General features: G+C 39.6%; 1 protein-coding gene across 1 annotated transcript; it reads right to left on the bottom strand.

Moving 5' to 3' along the window:
* Window positions 1-6,343: 6,343 nt before the first annotated feature.
* LOC121709455 (ubiquitin-conjugating enzyme E2 D2) lies at window positions 6,344-17,532 on the bottom strand. The gene is made up of 7 exons (XM_042092860.1): window positions 17,297-17,532; window positions 14,765-14,828; window positions 14,390-14,421; window positions 10,907-10,984; window positions 9,504-9,609; window positions 7,293-7,386; window positions 6,344-7,178 (listed from the first exon to the last, which is right to left on the bottom strand). Exons 1-7 carry the CDS (start codon window positions 17,318-17,320, stop codon window positions 7,133-7,135), a joined length of 444 nt encoding a protein of 147 aa, XP_041948794.1. The 5' UTR covers window positions 17,321-17,532; the 3' UTR covers window positions 6,344-7,132.
* Between the last annotated feature and the right edge of the window lie 1,048 nt (window positions 17,533-18,580).

The raw sequence follows: 18,580 nt of genomic DNA, 5'->3' as shown, positions 1-18,580 counted from the left end.
ACGCGCTGGCGTGAATAAATTGGACACGCATTGCTCCGTAATCCCCAGAGTCTCCACGGTTCTGGCAAAGAGCCTGGACCCACTGTATCTTACATTAAGCAGACGTCAATCCTCTCGGCCTCCTTTCACTTCTGAAAATCATTTCCATGGCGAAGTGCTTGACCGCTCTCTGCGGCCAGACTGAAGCCAGGACAAAGAGGGGGAGGGGACAATAAAACCATGCCAGCAGTTAAGCTAAGTATAACTTGAAGTTGCTGTTTTCTGGGGTTATTATAATTACTGTGTAAACAGTGTATTTGACTCCTTAACATGGGTTGATATTTGGTACTTATTCAATATTCATGTGTCCATCCACTATGTTGCTATAATTCCGAACACCACCCAGAGGGAGGACCTGAGCTTGCTTCACTTTACAATGCCCAGACTCACCACATTCTTCCTGTCCCTTCCCAGCTTGACCACATTCCAACTACTGACCCTAGGCATCAGCCTCTCTCTCTCTCTCTCTCTCTCTCAGACTCAGGGTAAGAATCAAGAGGTGTTTCAAAGGTGTGTTTACTATCAAGAGTGAACTTGATAGTATTAATTTACTTCAACTAACCTATCCTACAATAACAACTCACCAATTATTTTCTTGTTTCTTAATTCATATGTGCTTTGATGTGCCTTGACGATATTAATGACTGAGAGAAAAAAACAAGAATATTTACTTACACAGATGGGGAAACTGTAAACTATTCAGGTTAGTTTGAAGTTCCAGTCCTAGAGTGATTAGCAAAGGGACTTTCCAAATAGAGAGAGCCAACAGTGCACATGTGCACATGGACAGCACACAGCACAAGAACAAAAGTGTGAACACACTCCCTGTGATGAAAATCACGATTTGATTTCTCTTCTCAGTGACACTTTGCATCTATTGGTATTTGATTAATGGGACAAGTATTAAAAGTAAGAAAGGTTAATATAAAAAGAGAACTGTAAGGTGAAGGTGTTTACTCTGCTGTTTATGTGTGTATGCATATATTTTTTGTGAAATAATGAAGATAGAAAGAAAGAGAAAGAGAGAGAGAGAGAGAGAGAGAGAGAGTCATGGGTAGGAGGGAGCAGAGAGCTGTGACACAGGAGACATTGTGGGGGGCGCGCAGAGCCCCGAGGCAGCGGCCACACTTGGCTCTTTGTTGTTTTCTCTCTGTGCGAGACGAGGCCGAGGCCGAGCGCTTTCCTGCAAGCGTGGGGGGTGGGGGTGGGGGTTACTATTACACGGCCTCCTTCTCCAGCTGCACACATGACCAGCACCACAGGAGTGCCCCTAAAGACTGGACAGAGAGAGGGAGGGGGGGGGGGGGGCTAGCGAGGAGAGGGACAGAGGAAAAGGAGAGCGAGTGAGAGAAAGTGAGAGAGAGAGAGAGAGAGAGAGAGAGAGTGAGAGAGATGTCCGGTTTCTCAAACACTGAGGAATGTTGCAGCCTCTGCAAGCAATTCAAACTGACACGCTGTCCACCACACTACCTCTGCCCGTTGACTCAACACCCTCTCACGTAATCCCACATATTCACCGAAACACTCGTCCATATCCTGATCTTTTCATTACCCTGCCATGACTTTGATCATCTTCTGCATTTGATTTCATTTCAATCATTTGCCAGCTATTGTTTCATTCTCACATCACTTATTTTTGCTTTCTAACATTCATGCCTGTGTGTCGAACATATTCTCCCTCTCATCAGATTTGTTATTGCTCTCCGCACGTCTGCTCCCCCACCCGACCCCCACCTGGGCCCCTGCTGTGGCCGGATTTTGGGGCATGTCCTGCCACGCCAGTCCTCTCCTTGGAGCATATGGCCGACACAGTAAAGCGGCCCGGCTGACTGACAGGGCTCAAGGCTCTCTCCTCGTCTCTTGCCCAGCAGCAGAGGAGATGAGGAAGAGGAAGTCGAGAGGTGGTGAGGGAGCAGGCAGAGGTGTGACTCATCCAGTGTGACTCTTACCTGTCTCATCACTCTGCGAAAAAGCACCGCAGTGGTCCACATTTCAAATTACCTTACGTGTGAAATACTTGCCTTTAGAGCTGTGCCAATGCAAACTATATGTGGGGGGGGGGGGGGGGGGGGGGGGTCAAAATACAAATATATGTTAAAAAATCACGTTTCATAAAAAGACTAAATGTGTTAATTAATTAACATGTCAATATCTAGTTTTGAATAATTTGCTTAAAAAATATAATAAATGTGCCATGAAATTCAAAGCTGATGAGGTCAGTGAAAGAACAGTAATGTTAAAGGCAGCATTAGATTGCCACCTAGTGTCAGAGGTTAAAATTACAAGATGTATGGTGTCATCTAATGAGGTTGAAGGTACAGTCAGTGATTGTATGCAATTTCAAGCCCATAGTTTTTTGTCACATTCAGGAAACATCTCTTCACCATTCGCTAACTGCCACTGTACACTGTAAAAATATAAACAAATAAATAAAAACAGAGCAGCCTGACTCAGCCGGACTCAAACCTGTAAAACAGTAGCACCTCAAATCAGGAGTCTGCTCAGTCATCAGTATTAATTCTACTAGACTTACCTGCAACCTTTGGTACTGTAAACCATGACATTCTCCTGTCTACACTGTCTGAACTGGGAATTTCTGGGAAAGATCTTGACTGGTTTGAATCCTACCTTAAACGGCGTTCTTTCAGTGTGTCTTGTATCAAAGTATCATGACCTCACCACAGGTGTGCCTTAAGGATCAGTATTAGGGCACTATTTACACCACTTCCTTGGGTGAGACAATTCGCTCCCATGACTATCATTTGACTATCACTGCTATGCTATTTGGGGGATATAATTGAATTTATATTGATCTCTCCTAATAGGCTCATCAAACTGAGCACTTGTTTAAGCAACTTTCAGTGAAAATATTGCAAAGTCATCGGCTGACAGTGATGTAGCTGATGGCAGTGGTGGAGGATTGATAAGAGACTTGAAAGTTGAACAAAGTTGTCTACTGTCAGTTGCGCTCTCAATCTTGCTCTGATAGAATGTCTTTTTTGCAAGTGTAACAGTGAATGGAAAAAGATGATATCAAAGACGGTAGTTACTAAGATCATTTCCATCTCTGGATTTACTTCATTTTCTCTCAGCAGCTCTAAGTATTAGGCTGCTATTATTAATATAATAGTAACAATATCTAGCTGAGTGATAAAATTGTATTTTTTGTAATTATATCACCTTTATGGAACTATCTTGTTTCTTATATCAATTAACATTTGTCAAAATGCTGTTAATAGGGGGAAAAAAAACCCTCTAGCTTAGCCAAAAGTGCAGGCGCAAAAATTCACAATTTTTGGGATATTATTGAATTTATATAGCCTAGAAATCTAGACGCATGTAATTTGCTGCCCGGGCTAGTCTAGCAACTCTCTGTTGGCTTGCGAGCTGGAAAAATTAAACTTTGATAGGGCCAATCACATCGTGTATAGAGTCGTTAGACAGGCTTAACATAATGATTGATGGCAGAGTTGCAACGGTTCGGCGTGAATTCCCTGTTACTTGAAAATAATGAAGATGGATGTTGCTGTTGGCGAACAGCGTGACACGAGTTAAGCTTTTTTTAAGTTGGCAAAAGTTTGATCTAGTCAAATTGCAGAGGGAATTTGAAAGACAACCGATTATCCCGTCCCTCGGACTGAGCACTGCAACGGGGAGTCCCCAGACCCTACATTTTAATGTGCGTCTGGCTCGTCAGGCTAGAATTTATATTGAGTTTTTGGGAAAATGTCTAAATGTCATGTTTTAATCTATTTAAGTTAAGGTACCCAATTTATTTTAACTGTATTTTAACCTGTAAGAGGTTTATGTTTGAAGGAAATTTGATGATTTCTGATCTTTGACAAATATCTGACGAAATTACATATATTTTTAATGATTTAAAATTGTTAGAAAAATACTTAGGGTTTTAAAATCATCAGTTATTCTCTGTAAATATGTATTTGATAGAAAAGGACAGTTTTTTGCTAAAATGACACTGTTTTTTTTTACCAGAAATGTCCCCATAGCATAGCAAAAAGTGCATAGCATAGACAAAATTCAACATGCCCCAAGTTTTATCTGTTCCAATACGGGTTCTGACCAGGAATCCATGGAGAAAACTTTGACCAAAAAATAGGCCTAATGTTTCCAGATGACCTGTCTAAATGGGGGCAGCCTGCCCCCCAAACAACAACAACAAAAAAAAAAAAACACTGGAGGGGGGAGATACCTCTCTGGTGTAATTTGTTTGGTGTCTCTTTGATTTAAATATAATGTATGTTGTTTTAGACACAAGCATCTGCTTAGAAATATAAACATATGCAATGTCATATGCAAAAGATGACTGCACCTTTAAGTGTTTATACATAACTCATTGAAAATAAAATTGTATTATTATTTGGATACTTCTTTCCCCACAAAGCTTGACATATTCAACCATAGGAGGCACATCCATCATGTTTTTTCTCCAGTTATCTCATAGTTTTGCAAAGTTTCATCTAATCAAGTACTGAAGAGAACACTATTTTGAGGTGTGTTTAATTACCCTCTAAATGAAAAGCACAAAAGGGCCAGAATAGTTTTTGTCAACTTAGTCTGCTGCTTCATCAAAATGTAGAAAGGGTACTGAAGAATTGTGAGGTCATAAAGCCAAATATCCAAGCAACATCAAGCCTCCCAGTGGACACAGCAAAAGCACCCAATACTTTAAGCCACAGATGTGAAATTATTTCTTAGCCGTGAAATGAGACTGGAAACCAATAAAGTTAGTGGAAAAATAAAAACAGTATTTTCCAGCAGTGACAGGCCTTCTGATTGTTGTTGCTCAGTTTCAATCATTCCTGTTAAATCCCTTTTGGTTACTCAAGTTACTACAGGTGCCAAGCTGCCAAGATCTTTTCACATGAGAACACCACATACAATATGAAAGCAACAGGTCACTGAGAAACCATTCTGAAAATCCATTAGTTCATAGTAGTAGTTGAAGTTAACTTGACTGACACCTCGGTAACTTCACAGCAACTAGTTATCTTTTTAGAGATAAACAAGGTGGAAAAAAAAACGATCAAAATTCAGAAAATAATCTTGCCAAAATTGTCTTGGAAATCATATCCATGTCAGCCAAAATGAAACAAAGTCTAAACAAAAGTAGTCTTGGAATTTCCCCATTTGATATTTCTATTAAGACTCTTAAGAATCATGCTCAACCTTTCAGAATCACAACATTGCTATGTCTAGATTGTATACATTCAGGCATCTTCTGACATCTGCAACTTGTTGGTCAGAGGTATGACTGCACTGTCAAATGAAGGTGAATTACTGGCATCCAATATGTCCTTAAAGGGGACCTATGCAGTTTTTTTTTTTTTAAAGCTTAATTTACCTTAACAGCGCTCTAAGCGATGCCACATGTTTTTTTAGGCGAAATCATTTTTTGTCACTTACAGCAAACATCACCTCACCATCCACTAGCTGCCTGTGTCCTGAATACACTGTAAAAAAACGCGATCTCTGTGGACAGCCCAGGCTCCAAAAACGGCAACAATAACAACCTGGGCAAATCTAGCCCATAAAAGCATTACAAACTGTTGCAGCAAATCACAGACGAGATGCTCGTTTAGGAGTTTCAATTGCACGGGAAGGAAGTAGCGAGCTAGCTCTCCGTTTTGTCAACAGAAGTGACATTACCGAGCATCGCTTAGAGCTTCTTTAACCTAATAGCTTTGGAGTCATTGGAATGGTTATATGACTTTTTTCTGGGGTGAATGGTGGCTGTCTCACTTCCCCCTAGCGCCTGTGAGCAGAAAAAACAGCCTTGCAACTTTGGGCCAACGGGCTGCCAGTCAGAAAGTCTTGCGGTTGCGATGGAACGAATTGCTTTACTTTACACACATACAAGCCAAGCACGGTCTAGAACAAGGTAGTGATGGAATTTCTCAGACATTCATCATGGCAGAGCCAGCAAAAAGAAGCAGAAAGAGAGTAAACTGTTGTCGGAGGAACATGGAAAGAGAAAACAGCATACTGACTGAGCAAGGAGTGTCGTAAAATATATACTCTGAAGCTATAGGGGGAGCTCTGCAGAGAAACCTGTGAGCAAAAAGCAAGAAACAGCAAAGAAGAAACTGCAAAAAAATGCATAGGGTGCCTTTAAAGTGCTCACTCCATAACTGCATCGACTAGAAAAAGTCAATCAAGACATTTTTTTTTCCTTCATCCATAAAATGCTAACCTAGAGAAAATCTATGCAGCAGTTAATAAGTCTTTGATCTACAAACCTTCATTACTAACATTTCAACAAACATAATTGCAAAGAAACAAAACCTACATTTTAAGTAATCATTTTTTTATTACACAGTTTAATCAACACACAAGCTTGACGAGCTCTCAGGTAATTAAATATACAGATGTGTGTGTCTGTCAGGACTACATATCCTTGCATATCCAGATCGATAGTAAAACAGAAAGAAAAAAAGGGAAAAAAAGTGGGAGTGAAAGAAAAAAAAAGCCACTTGACAAAAAAGCTCGACAAGCTGAGGGAAATAAAATATGTCGAAGCTTTTTCATTCAGCTTCAAATGAACGTGCTTCAATTCATGGTCCAAATAAAAACTCCTTTACATGGCAAACAGGGGTGAGAGGTATTCTAACTCATAAGTAACTAACAGTAATTACTGGTATAGGGTGTGACCATATTCAACCAGCTCATTATAAAGATGCATGTGTACACCCCACCAATAATAGAAAAAGTGTTTGCCGTTCCTTGTGGTCTCATGTGATCCAATCATTGGTGGAGATAATGACAAGACAAGAGAGCGAGAGGGACTGGGAAGAGGGCAGAGAAATATTGGGATGTGTGCATGTGAGTGAGTGTGTTGGGGGGGGGGGGGGGGGGGGCGTAATACAATTTGCAATTGGAAATATGTACAACATGGCTTGGGCAGGGTGGTGGGCGTGTAAAAGATGGGAATGTAGGAGAAAGATGGGGAGGAGAGAGAAGGTGTGGCTCAAAGAAAACACTTAATGGAAACCAACATAACTTCTTCCTCTTCATGGTCAATGTGCCTCTAGTCCTCATATATAGAGGCTGGTCCTCGAAATCTCCTGCCCCGAAGCTACATTGCATACTTTTGTGTCCATTCCCGAGCTATCCTGTTGTACCTGTAATCAGGAGGAGAACACAAGAGTTGACATGTGAATCTGCACTTACAAAAATAAAATCCAGATGATGCAGAACTGAAGGGGGAAAAAGAAGAAAAAACAACAACATCATACTTTTCCCTGTCTGTCTTGTAGATGCGGGCGATTTCAGGCACTAGGGGGTCATCTGGGTTCGGGTCACATAGCAGCGAGCAAATGGACAGCAGAACTGAGGAGAAAGGGAAGGAATTAGAACAGTATGCTACAGACTGCAACACATGTGAGCATGTAGACGTTTCATCCAACATTGACGCAAATATTCTTGTTATGGTTCCAGGGAAGACGGATGGAAAAAAGATTGGTTTGGTACGTGTGGACTAGCCCTTAGTCTGTGAAGATACAACGCAGATCCACAGATCTGACTAGATTTATGTTTATGCAGTCATCCTGAAATAAGCTAGCAGTGAAACATGAAAGCATGGCGACAGTTTCTTAATGGTAGTGGCAAAAAGTGAAGCACTGCACCAGTGCCTATAGGCTATGCTGCGGGTGGCGGCTCACTGGTATTTTTTTTATTTATTTACGTTTATTTGACAGGGACAATGCTCAATATATAATTGGGCCAGATTATAGCCACAAGGCTAATTTACATCTGTTGTACCTGGACAGGAGTTGATGTTAATCAAATTAAAAGACAAAATGGAGGAGTGGGGGCAATGACCCAACACACACATCACAGTGCTACATACAGAGTAATAACATTGAGTAATGAGATGGGAACTAAAAACATGAAATAAGATGAACATAAACATAAGAGACAAGAATCAATGAATAGAAATGTGCACAGCGTTGGTTTGCTTTCAACCATTTCTTAAGGCGGTGAATGTGGTGCTTTGTCTAATAATGACAGGGATCCTATTCCACAACTCTGATGTTTTCACTGAGAAAGCGGTTTGGCCAAAGGTGGAATGCCTAACCACACTTGTGCAATCCCCCCTAGATGATGCTCTTGTGGTCCTCATGTTACTTGTGGGTCTACAAAGGCTCACAAATTGTTTAAGGGGTGGTGTTGCAAGATTATTGATCATTTTAAAAAATAAACAGGTGTTTGAAAAGAAAAGAAAATTGTCCAAGGTTGTATGCCTATTGACAAGATATTTTCATAAAAATGGCCATGGGACTGATTAGACCTGGATTCTACAGTACATTACTTAATACACTACATTGGGTCACCTTGCTCTGGAGGTCAAAATATCAGTGACGAGAGCCCCCCCCCCCCCCCCCCCCCAGACTTTCTGCGCAATGACTGACTGCACCTTTAAAGTAGTAGACTGCAGTAGCAAAGTAACATTAATGCTAACAGACTGTACTTTGTTTACATTCTTTTCCCCCTCACCATTGTAGACTCAAACTCATTTCTACAATACGCTGACTGATAATACTGGGAGAATAGAGTCTCTATAATTGTCTATGTCTGCTTGGAACAACTGGTATTGCACTTTGTAACCATGTTGTCCCATCCAGGAAAATCACCCTATTTGTCAGTTTTTTCGACACGCTGACTAACTCCTTAGAGTCATTTCCCAATGTGCTAGGCACATTTCCCAATGTGCTCTGAAACATTAGGCTAAAAGGCAAATAAAAAAGGTAAAAAGGGTAAATACCTATTCTTACACTGAAAAAATGCATCAGGAAAATGCATGTCAAAGACATCACCAAAATGCATTTCCTGGTAAACTAGTTTGTTTTTTATCAGTGCCAACTCTGTCACAGATAAAAAGGCTCTTTGCTTTTAGTCCACTAGTTTTATACATCACCTTATGTTTCTTTAACCAAGTTTTTATAATTCAACCAATTAGAAACATCTGAGAGGATTGTCTCCATTTAACTTGCTTAGCAACTGTACTTGCAACAATAACTATATGCAAACCTACCATAATCTAATTCTTCTAAATATTTCTACATTTTCTAAAAAGTCTGAACACATTTTGTAGAGAAACAACACAGGAGTCTATTAGAATCATAGACGGACAAAATCATTACTATACTGAAATGTCTTTACTCTTTCACACTACCACATATAGGTTCAAACCTGTTCTGCTTCATTTTTTGTTTTTAAGTGAGTACACATAGGACCCTAATTTAAATGTCAAGCAAAGTGCAAAGTTCCTCGTGCATGTATTTAAGCTATTGTGTAGCATGTGGGAGCATTAAGCCGTTTGTGCTTGTGATCTTGCTGATGTTATCAAACTAGTTAGTTACCAAATTAGCTTTAGTTAGGCTTTTAGACTTTGCCCATAATTTAAATTATGGCCAATTGTGTTTTCTATTCTTGTTGTTTCTCACCTTTGGAGATGGTAAGTGCTGGCGACCACTGCGACCTTAAAATATCCAAACAAATGCTGCCATTGCTGTTAATGTTTGGGTGGTAGATTCTTGTGGTAAATGCAACCTAATGAAAACAAAGATTTTGCATGATCACCTCAATATGGATAATACAGGATATATACATAGGACAGTATTTGTTAACTTTCACAACATGCATAATCTGATATCAATTAGCAGTCTGATACAACAAAGCCAGTGTTGACAACCCCTGCAAGTTGATTGGCCATTCACTGGTCTGATGTAATGTTACACATTCCATTTTTGTTTACAAATATAATCCTTCTATTTATAAACTGGTGAATAAGTACTTTGAATCAATAGAGTCCCGAACTGTGACATAGCGTTTCCATGACGGCAGAATCACTGGATCTAAACAAACTTTTGAAGTGGCTTAAATAGCATTGAATGTAGACATGTGGCATCATTTCTAGCTAATAATTTTTTTAAAATATAGGCTATAGCCATTTAAACGTTCTTTACCTGCTAGGCAGCAGCTTAGCCACATAACACAAATTCCCTGGCAGGTGTAATAGTAAGAAACAAAATTCCAGTGGATATTTCACGTCTTCTCAAAGACTGGCGGCTGTTAAGAGTGACGTTTTTTGCCAAAAAAAATAAAGCCAAAACACGTCCGTGAATTTAAGGATTTTAACCGCATGCTGTGAAGTTACTTGCTGGTCTTTTTTACGGAGGAAACCCATGCTAAAATAAAACTCTGTAGTCACGAATTTGATTGTGTTGGTATGAATATATGTTGTAATATGTGATTCCTACAGTGTAAAAAATATATACTAACATCTTAGAAACATTGTAAAATGATTGAAATAGATTAAGAAAGCCACGCTATGGTGATTTCTAATGGTAGATTGATTTGTTTAGATCCAGTGAAATTGCTGCCTTGACAACTCCACGTCATGGCTTCGGTACTCCATTGTTTGCATAAACATACCAGTTTTACAGAAAAGTGAGTTTTGAGGCAAAAATACATAAAGGGCCAATAAAAATGGCCCTTACATTACATTACACACTGGTTGTTTCTATATCCAGAAAAGAAATGAAAGAGATATCATTTCTGCATTTTTAATTTGGAGACGAGATGATGCCTTGTAATTCTTATAATACACAAATATTAAAAGGCACATTTCCTTCCTTTAGAAGAGGCAGCGAAGATAAAGTGGGCAAATAAACAGTTAATGGACTGATGCTGGCACTGTCCAATTATAGTGAAGTGCTTTAATTGTGCTGCCTTTCATTTGAATGCCAGCGTGATCCAATTTTAATTAAAAACTAGTAATCCCATCTAGCAACCATCTGTACTTGGAGGTGGCGTGGTATGGATATGGTATGGTCATGGACCTTACCTTTGGTGGTTTGAAGGGGTAGTCAGTGGGAAAGTGAATGGTCAAGAAGAATACGCCACCTTGGTATGGACTGTCATTCTACAATGGGGAGAAAATATGAGAGTTACTTTTCATAAACACATAAGTCACTTGCTGGGGGTAAATGAATCTTCACGGAAGCTTTGACATTACCCAATGTAGAATCATTACAGAGGGTTAAACTTGGGGTCCTTTGAATTAACTGGCTTTTGTGCCGGTCCCCATTCCTACTTTGTTAAGTTTTATTTCAACAAAGTAAACTACCTCTGATAATTAACATGATTAAGGATGCTGGCATCGGGTATCAGGGTGATACTGTGCTCATTCAATTCTCTGATGCCACGCATAAATATCACATAATTGCACCCTTTTCCCTAGTGTAAAGTAAACTATAACCACCCATCCAATGCAGGAACTTTTGGGATTTTTCAAGAGTCTTGGTACAGATATGACCCATTTTCTTGTAATTTCTATCTTTCAGGTTGTTCACCGCCAAGCATAAACAATGGACCCTTAAAGGTGCTCTAAGCGATGCCATGCGTTTTTAGGCTAAACATTTTTTGTCACTTACTGCAAACATCACCTAACCAACCGCTAGCTGTCGGTGTCCTGAATACACTGTAAAAAAAATGCGATCTCTGTGGACAGCCCAGGCTCCAAAAACGGCAACAAAAACAACCTGGGCAAACCTAGCCCATAAAAACATAAACTGTTCCAGCAAATCACAGATGAGATACGAGTTTAGGAGAGTTTCAATTGCATGGGAGCAGCACGGGAGGGAGGGGGAGGAAGTAGCGAGCTAGCTCTCTGTTTTGTTTGAAAGTCAACAGAAGTGACGTTAGCCAGCATTGCTTAGATAACTTTTAAATTGATGTTGACTATAATTTTGCTCTTTGATCCGTGATGTTAATTTCAAGCACAACAAATTTATTTCAGAGGGGTGGCTAACCAGTCCAGCATGAAGAGGCCAAAAAAATGAGCACTCAAAAGTGTCACACAACAACAAAGATGCCCACACTACAACAGCACTGCGCCTAATGAGACAAACAGTTTAAATAGCTCTTTTCTTTTTCATTCAAAGTGAGAGACTTGGCAGTTGCTACAAATATTAATTTTCAGGAATGGATAGCAAGGCAAAAAATTATCTGACACATCATTAAAGATGACACATCACAAATTCCCCCAAACCGAATGACTTATTAGCATGAGCAATGCTGCAATATAACAACTGATATGATGCCAATGTGACCGTCGAGTGTTCCGTTAATTTTCAAAAAGAAAATGAACAAAAAAAAAACGAGTCTGCTTCTCTGACTGACCTTTAAACGTCAGTGTCTTTTGGAAAACTCTTGGGAAATTTTCAGGTTTGAAGCCTCATGCATCATCTGGCATACCAAGTCCCAAACCAACATGTAGAACATGTGTTTTACAGTGTTATTTTGGTTACAAACACGTTATGCTACAAAAAGACAAATCCTCATTTTGAATATCCTGTGTTCCTCTGTGTATTTGTGCTTGGCTTCAGGCTTCGTTTTCCTGATTGCAACAGTAGCATTAAACCTGACTAGATTCCTATCCATCACATGACGGTAGGGCTGGGATAAACGATTATTTTTTAAACGATTAATCTAGCGATTATTTTTTCGATGCATCAATTAATCTAACGATTCATTTTTTCAGTCCGATTCGATTATCGATTATCTCACCATTAATTGACTAATGGCAATTTATACATGTTGATTTACATATCTGAATGAAAAAACATGAATTCCTTAACATTGCAATATATGGTTATTGCTCTTAAAATGAGTAACGAAATTGACAAGCAGCTGTAAGTAAGCATGCTAAACTCGACATCCAAACAGTATTCTAACGTTAAGCTTTGAGATACTGCTTGATTGCATAACTTAACTAAGTTTAGTCTCCTCAATGTAATGTTGTGATAAGACCTTAGCAGAGTTAACTTTAATGCAGCAGTTTTGAACAAATTTGCGCAGCATGGTCACGATGCTAAGCGGATTTAATAGCAATTTAGCCCGCCGTGTTCTATGCAATGCTTCTATGTGGCAAAAACAATCCTTCTGACGCAATCGTGAATTAATATTTTGTTAAATGCACATGCAGAGGAGGGGCAGCGGGTTCGTTACGAGAGAGAGTGGGGCGGGGCAAGGAAAGGCTGCGTGCTTATCTTTAATTGAAATAGTACAACATAGAACATCAATGTCTGGGAAACACTGAAGGTGTAAAATTAAAAATATTTCTCGGCACGCGTTATGCTTGATATTTACCCACTTGCTTTGCTACTATACTCCGGCGCGGTGTTTTGGGTCTGACGAATCAACGCGCATATTTTGCACATTTTTTGCGCCGACGTCTTTGATTACGTTGACACGTTGTCCCAGCCCTACATGACGGTAAAATTATTTTACTCTAATCATTGGTAGCCTAACCATTGGTAGTACTGTCAAATAATGAAATGCATTTTGATTTATCAGAAATATATGTATAAAAACACTCTTAATCAGTTCAGCAGCCACTGCACAAGAGGAGGCAAAGAGTTGCATGTGCAGGTTCTCCACCCCTGGCCTAGCACATTCCAAAGATGCTGCTTAATAGTTTTTACGACAAACTGTTGTGAAATAATGCAGCCCATTTTCCAGCAATATCCACTAAGAACAATAGAATTCCAGTGTCAAGTGGCCTAGTTCAATAGATCTGCGTCATTGATGTCAGAACAGAGGCCAATGTGGTGTCAGGTTATAAGTTTATATAGCAGTCGACGTTGAACGCTTGAAGCTGTGCACATATAAAAAGAAATTTATATAAAAGACAGTGAGCCAAGCTAATGCAACTGAGGAAGTACAGGTTTTCAATTTTGTATGAATATGGTGAAAGTATTCTGCATTAAATAATTTGCTGTAAATGAAAAGCAAGCAAAGTTACTTGGATCGATCTATACACCATCAACATGTTGCTTCAGGATCATGGAGAGGAGCAATTTCATTGGCTCAAATATCAACATTTCTCCAGAAGTGCAGATTAACTGTTAGAACTATAACCTTTATTATACTCACAAAGTACTCAGTATATTAATGGCCATTTACTTTTTGGTGCATGTCAAATTATCCAGCTATAAGACCAAGGGGATATGTTTTTATTTGAGAGCCAACTAAAACATAGTTATTAAGCATAGTGTCAGAAAGATTCATTTTAACATGGCTCTTTAGACGTAAATATTATGAACTGTCAAAAGTCTGGAATATGCAGAAATAAGGTAATCAGGAGAGACAAAAGGGGACTACCAAGAGAGGACATCCCATTGGATGGTATATCATTTTATAGCGCTAAAGATAAACACTGTGTTTAAACAAGACTACTCAATGTGCTTGGCTGGACTGTTTGGCTCATCTTTAAGGCCATCTTTCAGCTTCAAAATTCATTGAGGTAGAAAAAAAATACACTTACTGGTCCCATAATTGTCGCCTGCCAATGGAACACTGCAATAACCATGGAAAACAGTTAGAAGTATGCCATACATAAACAATAAAGAAACATGCCATCCAGAAAGTATCTTTTATGTGTATATGTTGTAGGAGAAACACTGACATGTATACAAATTATACAGAAAGAACCACATAAAATGGCAATTAAGTGTCAAGGTGAAGTTCAATGACATTATAAGAGCATTCTGACTGTGGTTAAGCCATTAGTCATCAAGTGAGCTTAATACAGTCTAGGAACCTGCATCATGTAATGTAAAATTGCACAGCTGACCCAGTGTAATTACAACTCAACCCACATGTATTTAAATTGAGCAAAATAAAACGGGCAGTGACTTACTGTCATCTCCTACTGGTCCTGCTGAACACTGCGCCGGTGGATCCCGTGCCAAATCATTTAACTCCTAAAGAGACAACACAACATAGAGAGATCACAACCTTAAGCCACTGTGGCAAACTACCTCTTTCCTTCACATCTTCAACTGCTTTCTCTTTCTGCTTCTATAAATGAAAACAATTTTAGGATCTAAATTAATTCCATCATTCATTTGCATTCCATTCATTTTCAAGGTAACCATCAAGTCTTTCTGGCAGGTCAAGGGTCAAGAAGAATTATTCCTCTAATCATCGCCTCACTGCTAGGCCTGTGCAACCCGATGAGTAATGACAGGAAATGCCTGCTTAAGGTTACAGCTGCTGCTAAATCCAGAGATTCAAAACTTCTGAGACTAACCTCTCCATCCCGTCTTTCCCACCAATCACGTGTGCTCTTTAATCTGACTGCCAACCTGGCGCTCAAGGTTACAGAGGGAATATCTCTAATGCTGCCAAAACAGTTCAATAAGCCCGATTTACACAAAGCTTTGAGGACACGTCCATATTTAGATATGCATTGGAGAAAAAAAAGCTACATATTGTTTAAATCTGGGGTTTTTAAAAATCTGTCAAGGAGTATAGTGTGGCAGAATGAGTGACAAAGCTCACAGTAAAGTGCCACAACATCTCAGTGATGGGAGGGTCTAGATGGCCATTTGAGGAGTTACATGAAAGGGATTGTGACAAATATGTGGTTTGGGCTTTGAAACAGCATGGTATGATCAAAGGTGCACACATGTTGCATATGCACCATATTTTCAAGAGTTGTTATAGTGGCTAGATTATCATCTCACTATGGTGCACTCACTGTATGCATCATCATGGGTAGTTCTAGACTTCTGGTTCTGGACACCTATAAAGTATCTACCTACATATCTGTCTATCCATCTCATCTTACACACCGGAAGATAAGGTAGTAAACCACCACAAAACGTATAAGACGGTACTCATCCATGTAACTAACAATGAATAAGTTTCTATACCATTAATCCTTTCCATACAGGTTCAATATGTCAAGTATAAATAGACTAAAACGACGTCTGATTTATGAATCCACTTTGCAACGTTATGACGTTACGATGCAACTTTAATTTCTTGTTAGCTATGCACGCAGGTCGAATGTGAAGGCATGTGGCACCCAGCTAAGCTGCGAGCAATTTCAACACCTTCTTGTAATGTTATTAGTTTCCTTTAACATTTTATTTAGATAACGTTAGCTTGTTAACTGGCGAGTTAACAGACCACTAAGGTTAACGTTACTTCTGCAAATAAGCTTGCCATCATAGGTATCGAAAACAATCATATAAAGATCCTTGTTTATTCTCTAGTGACGTGACAATTGCCAACTTGCTATCTAAATAACGTTAACGTTTAGGTTATATCTGCTAATGTTACAAAAAATGAACGATAGCAACCCATCTCGACGTTGGCTAATACATGATGGTAACCAACTCCAAAACTTTAACGTTAACGTTTAACGTTGCCCGGTTGGCTCCATGGAAAGTTGATTGTCAGCTATCGTAGGCCAACGTTAATAACACCAATCGGCAACAAACGAAACAAGGAATTAAACTAGCCTTCAGAAACTGGTGGGTCGCTAGTAACGTTGGATAATAACGTAGCTAACGTTAGTGGCTAGTTATCCTAGCTTATTTGAAGAACACCAGTGAGCCGACGCTAACTACTAGCAGCTACCGCATTCTAAACAGCAACTCCTCTAAGCCAACAAGCATTGCTTAACGTTAAGTTTAACGTTACTAAAGTAATATTATCTAGCATCAGTTATCGATCTAAACTTCACAGAAGTCACTGATAGATCGTGTGGAACTAGCTGCCGCTACACACCCAATAGTGCTACAGTAAACGTCTCAAAGTAATGAGGCTAGCAAGAAGCTTGGCAGTAGATTCTATTTGTTGCTGCCTCGTAAACAGGCCACAGACTGTTCAGCAATGTGCTAACAGTTGTATTGCTACCTAGCCAAGTTCGTTAGCTATCGTTCCCTGACAAAATATGTTTCAATAATTGCTAAGGTAGCTACGATGGCATGTACGCAGGCAAATGGCACATTGACAAAGTTTCCTTGGTGTCTAGGTGGGCTAAACTAACAAGTTAACTGTAGATAGTGTCATTTAATTACCCAAGCTACCTTTCAATGCGTATGCTAATACCATCTGCAACGCTACTCTGAGGCTAGGGTTAGCTATGGTACAGCTTTGTTAGCGAGATGGTTGATGCTACAACCTCGCTTTAACGTAACGTTGGTTTAGTTCATATACCTGCTACACCTAACACGACTGACCAAAATGCTATAAAACTATAATGGTAGATACTTACTCGTTTATGTGCACATACTCAACGAGTAACGTATGCTATATTGTTTAAGTTACTAATAATGTGACGTTTACTAAATAGGGACTACAGGCCTGTGCTATCTAGTACTAGCTTATTATGCTAAGCAATATGTGTAATGTGAGCTAGCATAAAGTTAAACCTTACCTTGTGAATTCTTTTAAGAGCCATTGTGTTGTTCTGTCGCTGTCCCTGGGAAGTGCTATTTATATTCTATTAAGTGAAACCCCCTGAGAACAACTGAATAAACGTCCAAACTGATTTAAATCCACGGAGCAAAAGCCGGGCAGTCGCCCTATTTTAGAGCGAAACTGAAAGATACCGATGTGACCGAAGTTCTTCAACCAACAGCAGCGGCTACCGCATTACTTCCAATGATGATGCTGTAGTACATCTTCCGCCCTTGAATACATCCGCCAACGTGCCACAAGCGCGCGCAAGATTCTACAGTCCAACTGAGGCCATTATGGCTGCGAATGGGAGGAGAGGTTTCTTCATTCCCTATAAAATGAAGGCTTCATACATATTAACAATGCAAGGAAGTATTGCTTGCCTATTTAGGGAAAGTCGTTTACGCTACGCAACACTGGACGACAGGCTATAGCTTGTTGTTTATGCTTCCATGGGCTAGAGGTGTCAGAGTGCTGCCAAGTAGACCAGCAGAAGTAGGTGAGACTCTACAGGTGAATAGGGTATATTTCTAATTAATAGGCTATTAAACATGAAACTTACACTCTCATGTGGAGAAAGACTTTTTTTTTTACATGTTTCCTGAAAAGTTATGTTTAAATAACGATGCATTGCCCACTGAAATATGCACTAATTTTCTATATTTCCAAATCAGAAATGCGTCATATGAGGATAAAGTCCGGTTCAAAATTAATGTTGCATTTTGGTTGACAGATATATCCTATGCAAGTTTTTACAAAAAATTATATTGGATATGTCTTTTTGTGTATCATCCTATAGGCCTATAACCTGACCCTAGCCAGATGAATTTCGTTCAGCTTAGCTCCGCCTAGCTTGACTCACATCCATCTGGGACCTCTTCCATTGAGAGTGATTTCTGCAACCGATTTTATGGTACAGCCAATCAGGACACAGGGCGGGAGTTTGATAGATGTGACATAGCGTAGAAGCGACTGTGATACTGTTATTAGCGTCACGGGTTGGCTTCGATGTGAGTGGTTGAAGTACGTCAATAGATGACGGACAAGTGGCTTATTCAATCATATGCAAGCATTTTTTGATAGGCCCAGCCTTCTGAAGCAACACTTCAATGGATCGGTTCCAGATGGATGAGTGAAGCTAGGCGGAGCGAAATTCATCTGGCTAGGGTCAGGTTAATAGGCCTAGCCTTAATCAGAAAATGTAGTTAGGAAAATATGAAAAAATGAAAGAAACAGAAAAAAGACAGAGAGAAGGCCCCTT

Source organism: Alosa sapidissima, chromosome 5, assembly GCF_018492685.1.
Source record: "Alosa sapidissima isolate fAloSap1 chromosome 5, fAloSap1.pri, whole genome shotgun sequence".
Lineage (NCBI taxonomy): Eukaryota > Metazoa > Chordata > Actinopteri > Clupeiformes > Clupeidae > Alosa > Alosa sapidissima.
The sequence above is the reverse complement of the archived record's forward strand: the minus strand, read 5'-3'. Positions and strand labels throughout refer to the sequence as shown.

What these genes read in the sequence shown, in the direction of transcription:
- LOC121709455 (XM_042092860.1), bottom strand. Translation starts at nt 17,320, where the DNA reads ATGGCTCTTAAAAGAATTCACAAG. An exon ending in CTCTTAAAAGAATTCACAAG is followed by an intron (nt 14,829 to 17,296) that starts GTAAGGTTTAAC and finishes TTGTCTCTTTAG; the next exon opens with GAGTTAAATGATTTGGCACG. An exon ending in AGGCGACAATTATGGGACCA is followed by an intron (nt 10,985 to 14,389) that starts GTAAGTGTATTT and finishes TCCCCATTGTAG; the next exon opens with AATGACAGTCCATACCAAGG.